Source organism: Capricornis sumatraensis, chromosome 10 (genome assembly GCF_032405125.1).
Source record: "Capricornis sumatraensis isolate serow.1 chromosome 10, serow.2, whole genome shotgun sequence".
Taxonomy (NCBI): domain Eukaryota; kingdom Metazoa; phylum Chordata; class Mammalia; order Artiodactyla; family Bovidae; genus Capricornis; species Capricornis sumatraensis.
This window is the reverse complement of record NC_091078.1, coordinates 16,815,629-16,835,419: the sequence shown is the minus strand read 5'-3', so window position 1 is coordinate 16,835,419 and position 19,791 is coordinate 16,815,629. Positions and strand designations below refer to the sequence as shown.

The 19,791-nt window shown below is 37.0% G+C and overlaps 1 protein-coding gene across 1 annotated transcript in view; it reads right to left on the bottom strand.

The window, feature by feature from the left end:
* Positions 1-19,791, bottom strand: part of MICU1 (mitochondrial calcium uptake 1) — a 226,668-nt gene that overhangs the window by 142,721 nt on the left and 64,156 nt on the right. The window contains exons 5-6 of the mRNA XM_068982144.1: positions 19,722-19,765; positions 3,974-3,985 (exon numbers count right to left, since the gene is read on the bottom strand). Of these exons, the coding sequence (XP_068838245.1) occupies positions 3,974-3,985; positions 19,722-19,765 (56 nt within the window). The remainder of the gene's footprint in view (positions 1-3,973; positions 3,986-19,721; positions 19,766-19,791) is intronic.

Sequence of the window (19,791 nt, the reverse complement as noted above, 5' to 3'; positions counted from 1 at the left end):
GCTTAAGATCCTGGAAACTTCACTCTTGCAGAAAGCCGTTCTCTTTTCAGTCCCAATTCTAGCCACTTTAGCTCTAAGAACAACTCCAAACTCCTAGAAGACAAATGCTTTCCTACTTCATTAACTAGATGGCTAGAGAGAATAAGGATAATAAATGAGGATGCTTTAAAAAAAAAGTGGCAGAAGATTTGATTAACACAATGATAAAAATTCAAAAAAGTGTAATGCAACAGAATTCTTTTCAAAGAAATGATATAACTTTACTGAAATGATCTATTTCAGTTCTTAGCATCTGATGAAGTGTTATCAAAACCCTAGATGTGGAAAATCATCAAACGTGTTAAGTTTCTACCACATTATGCCTGCAAATTTGCTTCAAGGCAGCTCTGGGTGGGAGAATCTATATTTTGTCATTATTGATTATCTGCTATCCAAATCTAAGAATTTAATTTTGAATGTTGGCCACTCAAATCAATCAGTGCTGAAAAGAACTGTCCTGAGCTCAGCAGCAATACTGGTTTCAGTCACATGGGTTAGAAAAGGCTTCCTTATCACTCTGTGGGAAAACAACCTCACATACAAATTTTGAAAAATAAGTCAATAGTGTTGCACCTTCTCCTATTTGGAAAATCACTTTCAAGAAAAAATACACCATAGGAAAAAAGGAAAAGAGCTTCATTCTGAGGATCACTGTTCATACCCTTGATTTACACTGTTCTAGAAACTACCATTTCCTAGGAAACCCTTTGGATGAAGAACTTTTAAATCACTTCAAAGTCAAACAGCAATGATTAAAGACATATTAAGAATTATAGTTTGCATGTTCTCTGCATGCATGCTTAGTCACTCAGTCGTATCTGACTCTTTGCGATGCCATGGACTGTAGCCCACCAGGCTCCTCTGTCCGTGGAATTCTCCAAACAACAATAATGGAGTAGGTTGCCATTTTCTTCTCCAGGGAATCTTCCCAACACAGGGATCAAACCTGTGTCTCCTGCATAGCAGGCAGATTCTTTACCCTCTGAGCCATTGGGGAAGTCCATTCTATGCTAGGTACTGTGTTAAACACTTCTATTATCTCTTTTAAGTTCTTACTGCAATTCTATGAGATAGGTGATACTATTACCTGCACTTAACAGATATAAAACTGAGGGTTAGAGAAGTAAGAAGTCCAAGGTGACAATGCTATAAAGTGGCAGGACAGGTCATGATCTGACTCCAGAACCCATGCACGAACCATTGTATGTTGTATTATATCAAATGCACAAAAATACATCAGGTGTCTATATGGTGGTTTAGTTGTTAAGTCATGTCCGACTCTTGCAATCCCATGGACTGTAGTCTGCTAGGCTCCTCTGTCCATGGGATTCTCCAGACAAGAATACTGGAGTGGGTTGCCACTTGCTTCTCTAGGGGTATCTACCTGACTCAGGGATTGAAGCCGGGTCTCTTGCATTGCATGCAGATTCTTTATCAACTGAGCTATGAGGGAAGCCCAACTATTTGCAATTTCTAAAACTGATAATGCAGGTCAAACACTGTTGGAACAAAACAGTTAGTTATTGTAAAATACTAATCTTGAGGTTTAGCTTGTATTAGCTTATTTATTTTGAAGATGAAAATCTAGTTAATGATGTAGGTGCACATCATATTTTTATGCCTTGATTTGTTCAAACACGTATTTTAATAATTTGCAAAATAAGTATCACTAAAAGAATGTAATGATTCTCTATAATCTTCTTAACTAGTAGATGTTAGGTTGATTTATAATTGGAGAAGTTTTTTCTTTTTTTACTTTACAATATTGTATTGGTTTTGCCATACATCAACATGAATCCACCACGGATTGGAGAAGCTTTTTAAGTTTAGAATTTTTTTTAAAAAGTGCACCATGGCAGAGATAAATATGCAAACCAAGAACTGTCCTCTGCAATCAAAGGTCATCAACACATATGAGTTGAGAAATCATTTTTAGCCATCCTTAGAAGAAATAAAATGTTTTGAGTGACTTTCACAGAAATCTACTTGTGTAATTTTCAAACATGCTAGCGTGTTTGTGCTAAAATGATTTTTTAAACTAAGTTAGTTTGGAACAAAGTCCTTTCAGATTGAAGTGAATTTCAAATTTTGTTTCATGATGGAAATGCTAAACAGAAAGGCACTGGAAATGTAATGGTTAGTCATGTTTATGCTTTCAAATCAACAATGATAAATCAAATGGGTTCACAGTTGATCCCAAATTCAAACACAATAAAATCTAAAATAAAAATGTATTTAAAGACATCTTAATAGAAGTCTTAATATTTGGGGTAACCATGTAAACTATACCCTCCTTGGGAGCACTTAATGATTATATTATTGTTTCTTTGTTCAAGATGAATAATCAAGGACATGGATCAAATCAATAGACTTTAGCAGTGGTGGAACTCAGGGACTGGAAAGAGACATTACAGTCACTCCCTATAGAAATATAATAAGTACTGACACCATTCATTAGCTGCATCTGAAGAATAGCACTCATATTGTACTACCAGGAAAAAAACAACAAAATGATTCCAGCCTTTCCACAGGCAACAGGAACTTAGCATGCAAAGGACAAATCCCTGTAAGGAAGCAAGCAAGAAAGCCCTCTCCTAAAAAGTAACTGCTCATTGACCTTTGGAAGCTTAAACAATTTTTACTAGTGTCACCAAAATGAGTGATGTTTATAGAACCCAACGTAAGTAAACAATCCCCCCACTACCTATTCTAAGAAAAAGAGCTTATTATTTTTAATACAAAAGGCTTATTAATAAGAATTTTTAGCTGCTTCCTACAAACTGTCCTGCCATAAATAAGAGAACTGGAAGCGGCTTTCCTCAGTTGCAGGTGTTAACATCTCATTTGATTTACGCTCCTTAGTACTTTGCATGATGGTTGAGCCATAGCTATTCTAAAACAAAATCTCTGGACTTAAGCAACATTGATAATGAGGTTATCAATCAATTATTTTGATATCGTAATTTAAGTATTTGTTGATTTTTTTCAGAATGTAGTTAAAGGAAAATTAAGATAATCTACAGAACCACTAACAGGATGAATGGTTTGGAGGGTTGGTAAGGAAACTACCACAAATATATATACCATTTTAAGAACAAGGAAGCACAGGGAAAATGTTGTATAAAAATAAAGAACACCCTATAATCTTCACTAATTGATTATTTTAAGCCAAAAGATGTTTTAATAAAGTTTTACATTTTATTAAGAAATGCAAGAGTAATGTTTTTAGTAGATATTTTTGAATACATTTTAATAGCTGATAAACTATAAGTCTAAACCTTCAAAGATCAATTTGAAAAGTACTTCTTATGTGTGTCCTTGAAATCCTCCTTTGTCAGCCTACAAATCTATATATTCTTTTTCATCATTTTCTCCATGTATTTGCTGCTTTTCTAAGTTAAAGCTGTTGTTTAGCTCAAAAAAGCAAAATAATGAAGTGTTTCTAAATGCTTCATCTGTTTACTCAAGTCATTTTACTGAGTTAAGTACAACTAAGTAACTGCTTTATCTGTATTTATTACTTAAGAAATTTCAAAAGAAAAAAAAAAAGGACTAATTTTTCACTTGGAGTTACTGTTGTCTCACCATCACTGTTACAGTTCAGCCAGGAACATGGTTTCCCTACTAAGACAATTTAAATGACCCAACTGAGTATCTACTATACAATGTTTAAAACAGTTTCTTTAACTTTTGTGTGACACATAATGTTAAAACTTCCTCTTAAATTATGCTAGGTTCTATATTCTCAAGGACTTGTGAAGTGTTTGACCTGTCATATTAGAGATAAAGTACGTTAATTTAAAGTGACAGGAACTGAATCATTCTAAAGGGAGCAGGGAAAGGACATAAGCATGCACTGAACCTTTATCCCTGCAGCATTACTATGGGTTTTGAAACATTAATTAATTTAAAGCACATGCTGCTGAGTCGGTACCTGCCAGAAATCCTGATCAGAAGATGAGAACAAGAAAAAAATTGACATTGTTTGATTATATGAACAAAAACTCCTAAATTAAATATACATGTATCACAAACTATTATAACATATAAAGGACCAAATGAGATTTGTAATAAAAGGACTGAAAATCTGTAAACAGGAAATGAGAAATACATAGAAATATTTTATATATTATCTAGTAGGTACAGTAGGACAAAACAAAACAAAAACCCAAGTAATTCATTTCTTAACCTTCCCCTAAAAAACATACAATTTCAGAAAAACTTCACAACACTATAAAAAGAGAATACATGAATAATTAATGTATTAAAGGGAAAGCAAATATTTAACTTTTTTTCATAGGTAGTCAAGCCATTATCATTTCATGACATATTTTTTAACTTCATGGCAAATTTGTTGCTTTACTAACCATATTTACCATATAGACAAGCAACTCAGATGAGTTCAGAGGATTAGTAACTACTCTAAGGAAGAGTTCAGTAAAGAAGAGTTTCAGACCTTAGAAACAGGTCTCTTGCAAATTATATTGCCAAAATAAAGGACTATTCACATGAGCAACAAAAAGCTAATCATGAAGTCCTAGAATGAAGGCCAGCATTGATGAAAGCAGTTAAAGTTAGCTGGGTATCACTCCAAAATATCTTCAAATATCAATGGCTTTAAAGATTCTTTTTTTTTTTTTTTTAACAAATAAACTTCACTGGCTATTAAATAGAAGTTGACCTGAACTTATTATACTTCTCAAACCAAGCTTAGTTCCTAACTAAAAAATATATGCTATCAGCAGTTTAGAAGCCTAAGGCTAAGACTGATGTGACAGAGGCCCAAAGGCCTTACAGTACTGGGGGAGATGAGTCACTGTGACCATAGAACAGCCCAGATACGAGAAATCAAACCAGAGGTCTCTCTCCAGTTTATAGATCAGCCATTTAATCGCTGACAGCTGCTCATTACAGAGACGGCACAGGGAGATTTTTATAGGATTTAAATGGGAAGAAAAGAACAATGGAGAGAGCAATTATGAAGAGAGTATGCTTCTCTCTAGCATTTCATGCAAATGAAGAAAGAAGATAACACACACAACAGCAGCTAACTCCTTCCATAAACTGAGTAAAGGGCTCCAAGTAATGCAAAATAGCTATAATCTGTAGAGCCAGATACTTTGCCTTTTGTCCTGTTTTTATAGTTACAGAAGATAACTGATACTCAGAGATTAAGTAGTCTCTTGCCCAAAGTTGTATGTGGCAGAATTCATATATGAATACAGGACTGTCTATACCCAAAACCACATTAATCTCATCCTGTGCTTTTACACACTAATAAATATAATAATCCAGAATTCTGTATTTTTCAAATTCAGTTCAGCATACCTACAATATCTACCAATCATTTACATGTAGCTATCAAATACTGAGATGCTCAAATTGTACATCTCTTGTAAAATATTTTAGACACCAAAACCAGATTTTCTGAGGGCTGTGGTGTGTACAAAGAACTAAAATTGCTAATTTGTAAGAAGAGAGAAAAGTGAGAAAATACTTTTTAAAATTATTTAAAGAACTTCAGATGAGAAAGAAGATGAAAAAATTTGAGACTAAAAATAAAACAGAAAAGTACAACAGGTGTAAAAGGATTTTCTGAAATGCTGAACCAGTACTTGATTTCATTTTGGTGATGTAATTACAGTGTAAACTTTTGCTTATCTAAGGCTATAGGGTAGCTCGAATCAGATGATGCAACATTTAACACAAAACCAATCAATATTTGAAAGACTAAATAGTTCAGTTTCTAACAGGAATATTATTTTCTCAATAGAAAGTAATCTTCATTTTAATGAGCCAAGATCCAATTTTCAAATATAGATAACAGTCTTCACTTTAAGAGTGATGGTTTTGATAAAAAAGGAAAAGGAAAAAAAGACACAGCATTTTTCAAAATGCCAACTGATATTCATGGCATTTGAGAAAACAATGGAGGAAATGACAGTCAAGTTGAAATTCTTCTAAATTCAGGTATTGAAATTTGTGTATTTCTTGTTTACTTTCTTTAAAATTTAACACTGTGGTTTTTCAGGTTAACATAGGCTTCTAATCTAAGAAGAAAAAATTAACACTCTTCAACAAAGTGAAACACCAAGTTCCTTTTTGCACAAATAACATTGTTAATAAAATAAAAGAAATATTTGACAAGAGAAATTTCTATTTACAAATAGATCATATACACAAACAGCTTAGATACATGAAAGGAGATAGATAATAGCATAGTGATGATGCTAAAGCTGAAACTCCAGTACTTTGGCCACCTCATGGGAAAAGTTGACTCATTGGAAAAGACTCTGATGCTGGGAGGGATTGGGGGCGGGAGGAAAAGGGGACGACAGAGGATGAGATGGCTGGATGGCATCACCGACTTGATGGACGTGAGTTTGAGTGAACTCCGGGAGATGGTGATGGACAGGGAGGCCTGGCATGCTGAGACTCATGGGGTTGCAGAGTCGGACACGACTGAGCGACTGAACTGACTGACTGACTGACTGACTAAGACAGTGGATCAGCTAAGAGTCCAGTTTGGACTCTTGGCTCCACCAATTACCAACTGTATGATCTCAGGTTAAAAAAAAAGGCTAATTTACTTAACTTATATGTATTTTAGTATCTTATTTATAAAATGATGAAAACAGTAAGCTATCTGAAAGAGTGGTTGTGTGCATTAGAATTATTATGTATAAACACTTGGAACAGTTCAGTTCAGTTCAGTTCAGTTCAGTCACTCAGTCGTGTCTGACTCTTTGCAAACCCATGAATCGCAGCACGCCAGGCCTCCCTGTCCATCACCAACTCCTGGAGTTCACTCAGACTCAAGTCTATTGAGTCAGTGATGCCATCCAGCCATCTCATCCTCTGTCGTCCCCTTCTCTTCCTGCCCCCAATCCCTCCCAGCATCAGAGTCTTGTGCGTGGTAGATAATAAATACTCAAAAACTTCGACTATTGTTCTTTTTCATATTATTAGTAGTACTGACAGTAATAGCTGCCTCAAGAGACAAACAGTCAAGCATTTTTCATTTAGAAATTTTACTTTCAACTAAAAAACAAACCACTGACAACTAATGAATGAATGTGTTAATGGAGTTTTCTTTCTTTCTTTATTTTTTTTAACATTTAAAAAAAAATTTTTTTTTATTTAATTAAAAAATCTTTAATTCTTACATGTGTTCCCAAACATGAACCCCCCTCCCACCTCCCTCCCCTGGAGTTTTCTTTAAAGGGCCAAATTATCATCCCTAAAATAATATGTAATTATGAAATATCTGTGGAGAACTTCAGGCTTCAAATAATTGAAATACTTTATGTATCCTCTTGGAATGTCTTACAATTTTTAGGATAAATACAAACATGGATCAAAAAAATGAAGCAGAAACAATAAAATTCTGTCTATATATTCTTATTTATCAATGCACGTGTGCTAAGTTACTTCAATTGTGTCCAACTCTTTGTGAGCCGATGGACTATACCCTGTCAGGCTTCTCTGTCCGTGAGATTCTCCAGGCAAGAATACTGGAGTGGGTTGCCATGGCCTTCTCCAGGGAATCTTTGCAACCCAGGGACTGAACCGCCATCTCATTATGTCTCCTGCATTGACATGAACTGGGAAGCCCTATTTGTCTATAGAAAGACCTGAATAAATATACCAATTCACCAGGAATTTAGAACTGACTGGTTCTGAGCCTGTGAAAAGCAAAACAAAGGAGGGGAGGAAGTATATAATTAACAAAGTAGAAATCATAAGAAAATCAATCCTGTTATTAAAACTTGAGCAAAATTAAAGTAATTCAAATAAATATGAAGAGTCACCAAATTCTTCAGTTCAGTTCATTCAGTTGCTCAGTCGTGTCCGACTCTTTGCGACCCCATGAATCACAGCACGCCAGGCCTCGCTGCCTATCACCAGCTTCTGAAGTTCACTCAAACTCATGTCCATTGAGTCAGTGATGCCATCCAGCCATCTCATCCTCTGTCGTCCCCTTCTCCTCCTGCCCCCAATCCCTCCCAGCATCAGGGTCTTTTCCAATGAGTCAACTCTTCGCATGAAGTGGCCAAAATATTGGAGTTTCAGCTTCAGCATCAGTCCTTCCAATGAACACCCACAACTGATCTCCTTTAGAATGGACTGGTTGGATCTCCTTGCAGTCCAAGGGACTCTCAAGAGTCTTCTCTAACACCACAGTTCAAAAGCATCAGTTCTTCGGCACTCAGCTTTCTTCATAGTCCAACTCACATCCATACATGACCACTGGAAAAACCATAGCCTTGACTAGACAGACCTTTGTTGGCAAAGTAATATCTCTGCTTTTCAATATGCTATCTACGTTGGTCATAACTTTCCTTCCAAGGAGTAAGCATCTTTTAATTTCATGGCTGCAATCACCATCTGCAGTGATTTTGGAGACCCCAAAAATAAAGTCTGACACTGTTTCCACTGTTTCCCCATCCATTTCCCATGAAGTGATGGGACCAGATGCCATGATCTTCGTTTTCTGAATGTTGAGCTTTAAGCCAACTTTCACTCTCCTCTTTCACTTTCATCAAGAGACTTTTTAGTTCTTCACTTCCTGCCATAAGGGTGTTATCATCTGAATATCTGAGGTTATTGATATTTTTCCCAGCAATCTTGATTCCAGCTTGTGCTTCATTCGGCCCAGCATTTCTCCTGATGTACTCTGCATATAAGTTAACTAAGCAGGGGGACAATATACAGCCTTGATGTACTCTTTCCGTATTTGGAACCAGTCTGTTGTTCCATGTCCAGTTCTAACTGTTGCTTCCTGACCTGCATATAGGTTTCTCAAGAAGCAGGTCAGGTGGTCTGGTATTCCCATCTCTTTCAGAATTTTCCACAGTTTATTGTGATCCACACAGTCAAATTCTTCAGTTCAGTTCAGTTCAGTTCAGTTGCTCAGTCGTGTCCAGCTCTTTACAACCCCATGGACTATAGCACATCAGGCTTCCCTATCCATCACCAACTACCAGAGCCTGCTCAAACTCATGTTCATTGAGTCAGTAATGCCACCCAGCCATCTCATCCTCTCTTGGCCCCTTCCTCCCGCCTTCAATCTTTCCCAGCATCAGGGTCTTTTCAAATGTCAGTTCTTCGCATCAGATGGACAAAGTATTGGAGTTTCAGCTTCAGCATCAGTCCTTCCAATGAAGATTCAGGACTGATCTCCTTTAGGATGGACTGGTTGCAAATCTGTGCAGTTCAAGGGATGCTCAAGAGTCTTCTCCAACACCACAGTTCAAAAGCATGAATTCTTCAGTGCTCAACTTTCTTTATAGTCCAACTCTCACATCCATAAATGACTAGTGGAAAAACCATAGCTTTGACTAGAGGGACCTTAGTTCACAAAGTAATGTCTCTGCTTTTTAATATGCTGTCTAGATTAATCATAGCTTTCCTTCCAAGGAGCAAGTATCTTTTAATTTCATGGCTGGAGTCACCACCTGAAGTGATTTGGGAACCCAAATAAATAGTCTCTCACTGTTTCCATTGTTTCCCCATCTATTTGCCATGAAGTGATAGGACTCGATACCATGATCTTAGTTTTCTGAATGTTGAGCTTTAAGCCAACTTTTTCACTCTCCTCTTTCATTTTATCAAGAGGTTCTTTAGTTCTTCTTCACTTTCTGCTATAAAGGTGGTGTCATCTGCATGTCTAAAATTATTGATATTTCTCCCAGCAATCTTGATTCCACCTTGTGCTTCATTCACCCCACCATTTTGTATGATATATTCTGCATATAAGTTAAATAAGTAGGGTGACAATATGTAGCCTTGACGTACTCCTTTCCTGATTTGAAACCAGTCTGTTGTTCAATATCCAGTTTTAACTGTTGCTTCTTGACCTGCAGACAGATTTCTCAGGAGGCTGGTCAGGTGGTATGGTATTCCCATCTCTTTCAGAATTTTCCACAGTTTATCATGATTCACACAGACAAGGGCTTAGGCATAGTCAATGAAGCAGATTCAGTTCAGTTCAGTCGCCCAGCCGTGTCCGACTCTTTGCAACCCCATGGACTGCAACATGACAGGCCTCTCTGTCTATTGCTAACTCCCAGAGTTTACTCAAACTTATGTCCATTGAGTCAATGATGCCATCCAGCTATCTCATTTTCTGTCATCCCCTTCTCCTCCTGCCTTCAATCTTTTCCAGCATCAGGGTCTTTTCAAATGTGTCAGTTCTTTGCATCAGGTGGACAAAGTATTGGAGTTTCAGCTTCAGCATCAGTCCTTCCAATGAATATTCAAGGCTGATTTCCTTTAGGATGGACTGGTTGGCTCTCCTTGCAGTCCAAGGGACTCTTCAAGTGTCTTCTCTAACACCAGAGTTCAAAAGCATCAATTATTCGGCACTCATCTTTCTTTATAGTCCAACTCTCACATCCATACACGACTACTGGAAAAACCATAGCTTTGACTAGAGGGACCTTTGTTGGCAAAATAATGTCTCTGCTTTTTAGTATGCTGAAGTAAGATGTTTTTCTGGAACTCTCTTGCTTTTTTGATGATCCAGCAGATGTTGGGAACTTGATCTCTGGTTCCTCTGCCTTTTCTAAATCCAGCTTGAACATCAGGGAGTTCACAGTTCACATACTATTGAAACCTGCCTTGGAGAATTTTAAGCATTACTTTACTAGTGTGTGAGATGAGTGCAACTGTGTGGTAGTTTGAGCATTCTTTGGCATTGCCTTTCTTAGAGATTGGAATGAAAACTGACCTTTTCCAGTCCTGTGGCCACTGCTGAGTTTTCCAAATTTGCTGACATATTGAGTGCAACACTTTCACAGCATCATCTTTTAGGATTTGAAATAGCTCAACTGGAATTCCATCATCTCCACTAGCTTTGTTCGTAGTGATGCTTCCTAAGGCCCACTTGACTTTGGATTCCAGGATGTCTGGCTCCAGGTGAGTGATCACACCATCGTGGTTATCAGGGTCATGAAGATCTTTTCTGTATAGTTCTTCTGTGTATTCTTGCCATCTCTTCATAATATCTTCAGCTTCCATACCATTTCTGTCCTTTATCGAGCCCATCTTTGCATGAAATGTTCCCTTAGTATCTCTAATTTTCTTGAAGAGATCTCTAGTCTTTCCCATTCTATTGTTTTCCTCTATTTCTTTGCATTGATCACTGAGGAAGGCTTTCTTATCTCTCCTTGCTATCTTTGGAACTCTGCATTCAAATGGGTGTATCTTTCCTTTTCTCCTTTGCCTTTCGCTTCTCTTCTTTTCATAGCTATTTGTAAGGCCTACTCAGACAACCATTTTGCCTTTTTGGATTTCTTTTTCTTGTGGACGGTCTTGATCACTGCCTCCCGTACAATGTTATGAACTACATTCCATAGTTCTTGAGGCACTCTATCAGATCTAATCCCTTGAATCTGTTTGTCACTTCCACTGTATAATCATAAGGGATTTGATTTAGGTCAAACCTGAATGGTCTGGTATTTTTCCCCACTTTCTTCAATTTAAGTCTGAATTTGGCAATAAGGAGTTCATGATCTGAGCTACAGTCAGCTCCTGGTCTTGTTTTTGCTGACTCTAGAGAGCTTCTCCATCTTTGGCTTCAAAGAATATAATCAATCTGATTTAGGTATTGATCATATGGTGATGTCCATGTATAGAATCTTCCCTTGTGTTGTTGGAAGAGAGTGTTTGTTATGACCAGTGCATTCTCTTGGCAAAACTCTGTTAGTCTTTGCCCTGCTTTGTTTTGTACTCCAAGGCCAAATTTGCCTGGTACTCCAGGTATCTCTTGACTTTCTACTTGCATTCCAGTCCCCTATAATGAAAAGGACATCTTTTTTGTGTGTTAGTTCTAGAAGGTCTTGTAGGTCTTCATAGAACCATTCAACTTATAGACTTGGACTACTGTGACAATGAATGGTTTGCCTTGGAAACAAACAGAGATCATTCTGTCGTTTCTGAGACTGCATCCAAGAACTGCATTTCAGACTCTTTTATTGACTATGATGGCTACTCCATTTCTTCTAAGGGATTCTTGCCCACAGTAGTAGATATAATGGTCATCTGAATTAAGTTCACCCATTCCAGTCCATTTTAGTTCACTGATTCCTAAAATATTGATGTTTACTCTTGCCATCTCCTGTTTGACCACTTCCAATTCGCCTTGATTCATGGACCTAACACTCCAGGTTCCTGTGCAACACTGATCTTTACAGCATTGTAGCTGACCTCCATCACCAGTCCCATCCACAACTGGGTGTTGTTTCTGCTTTGGCTCCATCTCTTCATTCTTTCTGGAGTTATTTCTCCACCGATCTTCAGTAGCATATTGGGAACCTACCGACCTGGGGAGCTCATCTTTCAGTGTCCTATCTTTTTGCCTTTTCATACTGTTCATGGGGTTCTCAAGAGAATACTGAAGTGGTTTGCCAATTCCTTCTCCAGGGGACCACCAAATTCTATACCATAAGAATTTCAGTCCCCCTGCTAACATCTTCTAACTAACATCTTTGATTTGCAATATAATTTACTCTTAAAAGACAGGAAATCTCTTACATAACTTACTATATGTATCAAGGAGTAATACTGTACTTGATCTTATTGGCAGACTCATATTTTATCTGTGATATGAATAATCACAAGTCAAAGCATTCAGACCATTACAGTACAGGAAAAAAATGTGCCCCTACTCCACTTGGGGAAACAAGACCTTTCCCTAAAAGGAATGGAATTTTAAACTTTACTGATATCTTTTAAAAAAAACTTTTCCCTAAGTAAGTAATTAAAAGCATTTGGTTATATTAAAGCTTTGACTTCTAACTACAGCTCTCTTTTTTATTCTTGCATATCATCTTTTTATTATAAACACTATAACCGGTATTTTCTTTTCTAGACTTTGACTGTACTTTCCTTTCTTTCACCTCAATGTGGACAATGTTTCAATTTGATTTAAAATATTTTCCTTTTCCATGTATACAAATATTCTTGTCAGCATCATAAAGGAGATGGAAATAAAACACATGTTAATTCTTTCTCCAAATTAGGAGAGATTCTAAGGGGGCTGTAATTACAAATAATGAAAAGACTCATTCCAGAGGCATGATTTTTGAAAAGTTCAGGGAGAGGTTAGGGGAAAAGGGAACCTGATAGAAAGGAAATAGTAAAAAATCTATTTTCTAAAAAAGAAATATATTTTCGAATGATAATAATGGACGACTAGTTTCAACAGGCAATTCATCATTATTTAAAAAAAGAGTATTAACTACTTCAAAGACAGCATGAACTTTGACTACTTCAATGCTCTGGAATACTGGTATTCTGTGAAGAAACAATTTTACCTAGACAATGCAGTTTTCTACTGTAACTTGAAAAAAAAACAACTCATGGTAGGTAGGGCTTGAAATAGAGAAAATTGACTATTACAGACAATAAGAACAGAAAATATAAAACATAATTTTTAACTTGTGGTATGCTAAGGAAAAAACGAAAAGTAAGAGAAACAGGGAAATGAAGGGTTTCAGGACAGCAATTACATGAACAAATATTTGACAACTATGTAAAATAAAGGTTCTATTTAGGAGGGTGCTTTGTCTTATAGAACAATTATTGGGTGATAAAAAGTTAAACTCAGGAAAAAGTACAGCTTTCATTAAAGAAATAATTCATGAAATAATGGCATTAACAAATCATAATGAGAATGTATAGATACTATGGGGAAAGAATGCATTTTAAAAAAAATCTATGATATATTACACTAAAAGAAAAGCCAGACAATATTCTGTGTTACCATCTGCATGCTAGTGCGAACACTCTAATTATAATGATTTTCAAATATCCTCAAATAGAAAATCTGAACTCTTTTTTAAGTGTTGAGGTTTTTAAACTAGTCTGAATATTTTTAAAAATATCATTTACCTACAAAATATAATCTTAAAAAAAATTATTTATTCATTCTTTCTTTTTTTTTTTGCTGTGCTGGGTGTTTGTCGCTTTGTGCAGGCTTTCTCTAGCTGCAATGAACAGGGGCTGCTCTCTAGTTGTGGTGTGCCTGCCTCTTGTTGTGGTGGCTTGTCTTATTGTGGAGCACCCGCCTAGTTGCTCCAAGGCATATGGGATCCTCCCGGATCAGTGATCGAACCTGTGTCCCCTGAACTGGCAGGTGGATTCTTTTCCACCAGGGAAGACCCTACAAAATATATTCTTAAAAGGCCACTGACTGTAGTTTCTTTATACAAGGCCTGTGTTAGCAGATAGTTTTGAACTGCATAAATGCTGCAAGTTTCAGTAATTGGATGACTTTTCTACAAAGGAAATTGCTAAGCATCCTTAGAGTAAGGGTATGCTAAGCATCCTTAGCGTACATTAACATATGGTAGTGATGAGCTCTGGAAAAAAGATCTTCCCCCCGCAAAATCAAAAGCTGCTTAATAAAATTCAATTTCATGAACTATCAGTTGAAACAGTAATGTTTCATTTACTTCTTGAAAATTCTCTGGTCAAAAAGAAGAAAACATGAAAAGTAAGGAATTTCTGCAACTATTTGTCAATATCATTGGGCCATTCTTTTCTACTTTGCTGGAGTTTGTATGAAATTCAAGTACAAATGAGAAAACACTCCAGAAAAATGATACTACTTCTACATTTCTTCTTGCTCTTATTGACCAAAAACACTAAAGTACAATTCAACAAGAAGGCAATAAAATAAGACAATTTCTTAGTGGTCAAATGACAGACTTAATTAAATGGTATGCTGAATGTTAAAACAATGGAGAAATAAACAGGATGAAAACAAATATTTCTCTAAGCAATTTATAACTAGTTCATCTTTCAAGTTAAAAAAAGGAGAGAGGGAGAAAGAAAATTATCTGTTTAAACATCAAAATAAGTTTGAGAGGAAACTCAATTGTTTTCTTAGTAGTAATTTCTACCAAGTTTCTACCCATCATGCATGAAATTTACTATAATTATCACATACATCTGTTTTTTTCAACAGAAATTATCTTAGGAGTTATGTACTCTGGAAATTGCTATTCAACAACTGAGATTTTCTGACTCTTGGGAGAATAAGAGTCATGAAGATCCAAAGGAAAGAATTAAGATCAACACTTGAATGAAGGAGGAAACAGACAGAACAGGCTCCATCTTGAAAGCAGGACTCCATCTTGGGCCGGACTATGGACTTTGAGCTATACGCCCAGTATCTATGGAAATGACATACCAACTGGAAAACCAGGCCCTCTGGATGGAACCCCAGGGCTTGTAGCTAGACTCTCTGTTGCCTAAAAGAATACCCTAATTATCTGTGTAACCGAACAGAATCATAAATTCTATTTTGCTTATTGGGGTATGACCACAGGCCTATTGATAATTGTCCAGTTAACTACCTAGGCTTAAGGCATATGAATCACGGGTTAGCTTTGATTGTATCTTTCTTTTCCTTTGTTCAGACTAGTTTCAGGGAATTTGGGGAGGCGGGTTTGGGCACGTGCACTCAGGGTATATAAGGTTTTCAGAAAAACTGGTCAGGGTCCTTGGCTAAGAGGAGACTCTGCCTTGGGCCCACTGGTGTAATAAACTGCACTCCACTATCTGCATTGTCCTTCTGAGTGAGTTTGTTTCCCAGAACGCGTGGCTACAACAGAATAAGCATTGAGTCTTATAATTATTGAGGGAAAAACTTGATACACTGCAAAAATCCCTGAAAAAACTACTAAGTTAATTAAGTACTGAATGAAATTTGCACTCTTCATTATTTGAGATTTAAAAACAGTAAAGAAACTACTTTCTTCGACTTCATATGAAATAAAGACAATTCATAAAGACATAAACTAGACGTGAACTAAGTTTAAGTACCCCATTTAGGAAGCATAACCTTCACTCCTTAAAATAAAACCTTAATGATATATTTGATAGAGTACAGGACTTAAATGAAGAAACTAGCAAAGGAATTAAACATGCATATCATTATGCCGATGAAAGGGGAATTTGTGCACTTTTTCTGAGGAACAGGCTAGCTGGCTCAGGGTCACTGGCTCAGTTTTATATCTCCTTATGTAAGTGTCCCATTCTTTTATTCTCTTTCAGAATCTGTTCCCCTGGATGAAGTCAACTTTTACATGCCTGAGTTTCATATAAATCGTACTTTCAAACATTATAACATTGATATCCTTAAATCTTGCCTTTCCTACTCTGATTTCAGATTTTGTGCTTCAGTGCATAAACATTTGCAACTATAACCTGTTAAGACTGCCTTCCAAACATAGAAGCACTGCCATTTTTGTCTCCATAGCAAGAGAAGTACACAAATACTTTAAATTATTTTTAAAATTTATTTGCCTTTTATTGAACGATAATTGCTTTATAGAATTTTGCTGTTTTCTGTCAAACCTCAACATGAACCTGCTGTATGGCTCAGGAAACTCAAATACTTTATATTTTTATTGCATTTTACTCTTGCTATTTTATAAAGATGAGTGGAAATTGAAAAAAAATGCAAACAACACAAATGATAAGAAATGTAGAGGTCATAGATTTAAATCAATTGAAACAAAAGTGGAGCTCATCAGTCAATCCAAAAGTTGCAAATTTCTAGCATCAAGTTGACAAGTACTGGCCAAAACAGGAGAAAATAAAGAGCACATATAAAACATGAGTTACTGCCGGGAGCCAGCACGAGGAGTCCCGCCCGTGGCAAAGGTGATGAGGTTAAGGGGTCCAACAGGCAAAGGCGAGTCTGGCCTTAAGGGAGCCTCACTGGATTTTCTCAAGCATCTACCCCCAAAACCAGAGTCTGCCTGCCGTACTGCATTATGCTTTTTGCTTACGCTTCTGACATTAACAGGGGCTGTCCCACCACCACCTTTTTCTCAGTGAAGTGAAGTCGCTCAGTCGTGTCCGACTCTTTGCGACCCCGTGGACTGTAGCCCACCAGGCTCCTCTGTCCATGGGATTCTCCAGGCAAGAATACTGGAGTGGGTTGCCATTTCCTTCTCCAGGGGATCTTCCCAACCCAGGGATCAAACCCGGGTCTCCTGCATTGCAGGCAGATGCTTTATCCTCTGAGCCACCAGGGAAGGCTCTGGAAAAAGTTAATTTAGAGCTTTTAGATAATAAGTCTCCTGGGCATAATAAGAGTGTTTCAATCCAAAAACCCCTCTGATGGCTTTCGAGCCTGCCTATAGGACTCTTACAGCTGCACGTGATTGTTTGTGGCCTCCTGACCTGGAGAGGCACAGGAAGCTCAAAACATCCTAGGAATGTAGGGGCTTCCCAGGAATCAAAATCATTAGAATAGGACTGATTAAGGGTTTCATTTGTTGGGCCAATACTTGCTGCCAAATTTTCATATCTTTTATTTGTTGATATAGTTGGTATATAGAAAAAGCAAGTAGCAATATAGATCTTTGAGTTAAGTACCTTCTTTGTTATAACCCACTGCACCTTTGTTCTATAGGGATATAACTTTAGTGCTTTGAGGGTGATGCAGATTAAAGAAAAACACTTCAGGGGAAATGAGATTAACATTCATTAAGGAAGAGAGCCATAAAGTGTTAACAGGCCTCTTGGCCAGAAGATAATGTAAATCACCTGAGATCTTTTGTATACAAAAAGATACACAGAAAGGGTCAGGACTGCTGCCCCTGCATGACTCTGTATTTTCCATTATGTAAAACTTAGGGTATATAAACACCTTTTAAAAATAAAGTTATGGGGTTTTTGCACAAGCTTGGCCTCCCCCGTGTCAACTCTCTCTCTCTCTTTCTCCCTCTCCCTCCCTCTCCTTTTCAGGCTGATCCCTTGGAGCAGAGGCTCTCCATGTCTACTTATTTGCCCGGGCTTCTAAGACCCACGCGAGAGGGAGCCCAAGGCAGGGCACCCTCCGCTATTCAAGCAGACACCTGTGGCCTAACGTAGATGGTGCAAGTTTCTTGTCTTGAAACTTTATTAGCTTTCCGTGTAAACCAAGGAATATCAGTCTCTTTTCTCCACTAATTTTCCTACTACACTATTTTTTCCTAATCTCTCTTTGTAGTTCTAATTGAATAATTATTTCCTAAGATGCCAACTCTGTCCCCTGTTCTAATTACCCTGGAACCACTGGGGTTGGACCCTGGCAAGTTACTATTAGGGCTTCTATATTTGGGAGTTCTCTAGGAATGGAAATTCCCCTTTTAACATGTAAAGTTGCTGTTCGACTTGCACATCTTTATCCAACTTCTTTACGTTTTCAGGTTTACAAAAAAGGACTGAATTCTCATGTTATGCTGGATTCCTTCAGTAGCCAAAAAAAAAAAAAAAGTGATCTATAAAATTGATTTTGTTGTACGATATTAGTGACATCATGAGTCATACCTCCAAGGAATATGCAATTGACTAGTTGATTTTTCCCAATAGGTCAGTCAAACATTTTATTGGTTACCTCCTTCCTAGGTGCCAAGCATACTCTGGACTCTGAGTGACATAAAGATAGATAAGACAGGGGCCTAACCTGCCAGAGACTCTGAAATCAGACCCTGACACCAGTGTCTGCAGTAACCCTTTATATGGATAGTAGAGACACCAAGGATCAGAGAGAAGATGGGGTTGTCCCAAAGCAAAGCTAGAACTCTGAACCTGGGTCTCCTAGCTTCTAAATGCCCTTTCTTTTTGATCATTCTTTCTTTTAGAACATGTGATTTTAAAAAGAAGATATCCACAGATGGAGGCATTGTGCCACCTGAATAGAAAAAGTAAATTTTAGGCTGGAAGCCTTGGCTTCCAAGATCTCTCAGATCTCTCAGCTTTTAAAGCAGCCACTCATTCTTTCCACTTGTGCAAGAATCTGGGCACTTATATCTTCACCTTACCAATACATGTAGTTTTATATAAGGATGCAAGATTGACACATTCCTGCAACATCAGCTTCTATTAACCCTGACTTCTACCCGTCTAGAGCCTAGTTTGTAATCCTGCCTTTTCCAGCCACTTCATGATTTTCCTTCTGACTTCCTTCTTGTTAAGCTTTGTAAAGCCATCCCTGGCTCGATCTTCTTCCTGCTGTACTTTCTTCCTCCGCTTTAAAATAGAACTTTTACTTTTCTCTCTGACTCTGTGTAATATTTTCTTTTTCTTTTTGGAGAATTCAGTCTGAAAGGGAAAAACATGTTTAACTGACTGTTTTGAGATAATAAAATTAAAAGTTTCATTTTCTATACTTAATGATTTAATTATATGATTTATTCAGGCATAAAATAAATTGAAAAGTATAATGTAAAATTTATATGTATATTGGGGTGCTCTTCATAATTGTTTTAAAACTACTAGTAAGGACTTCTCCAATTTTCTTGTTAGGGTTATGACTATAAACTATCAAAGTCTAAGGAAAGTCAAATCAGATAGGTGTTTTTATAAGAAATATAATATTGGGGAGTTGTTAACCTTTATAATGGCTTCTAAATTAAAATTCAAATGTCAAAACACACTCAATTAGCCCTCATTATATACAGCAGAAAACCCAACAGTATTACTTTATATGCAAAAACACAGAAGAACCTTCTGCTTGATTTTTTCTGTAGAACCATTTGAAGGCACTTACAGGCCTCCCAATGTAAGCACCAAGCTTTTTCAGTAAGATAAACAAGTATTCAGAAATTTCTCACAAATAACTTTAGAGGAACTTTAATAAACAACAGGATATACATGTTGTGTCGTAGTTCACTCACCTTTCCATCAAAGCGTTTTATTGTATATTGATCCAGACCCAAGTCTGTAAAACAGGAAAAAATAATGCTT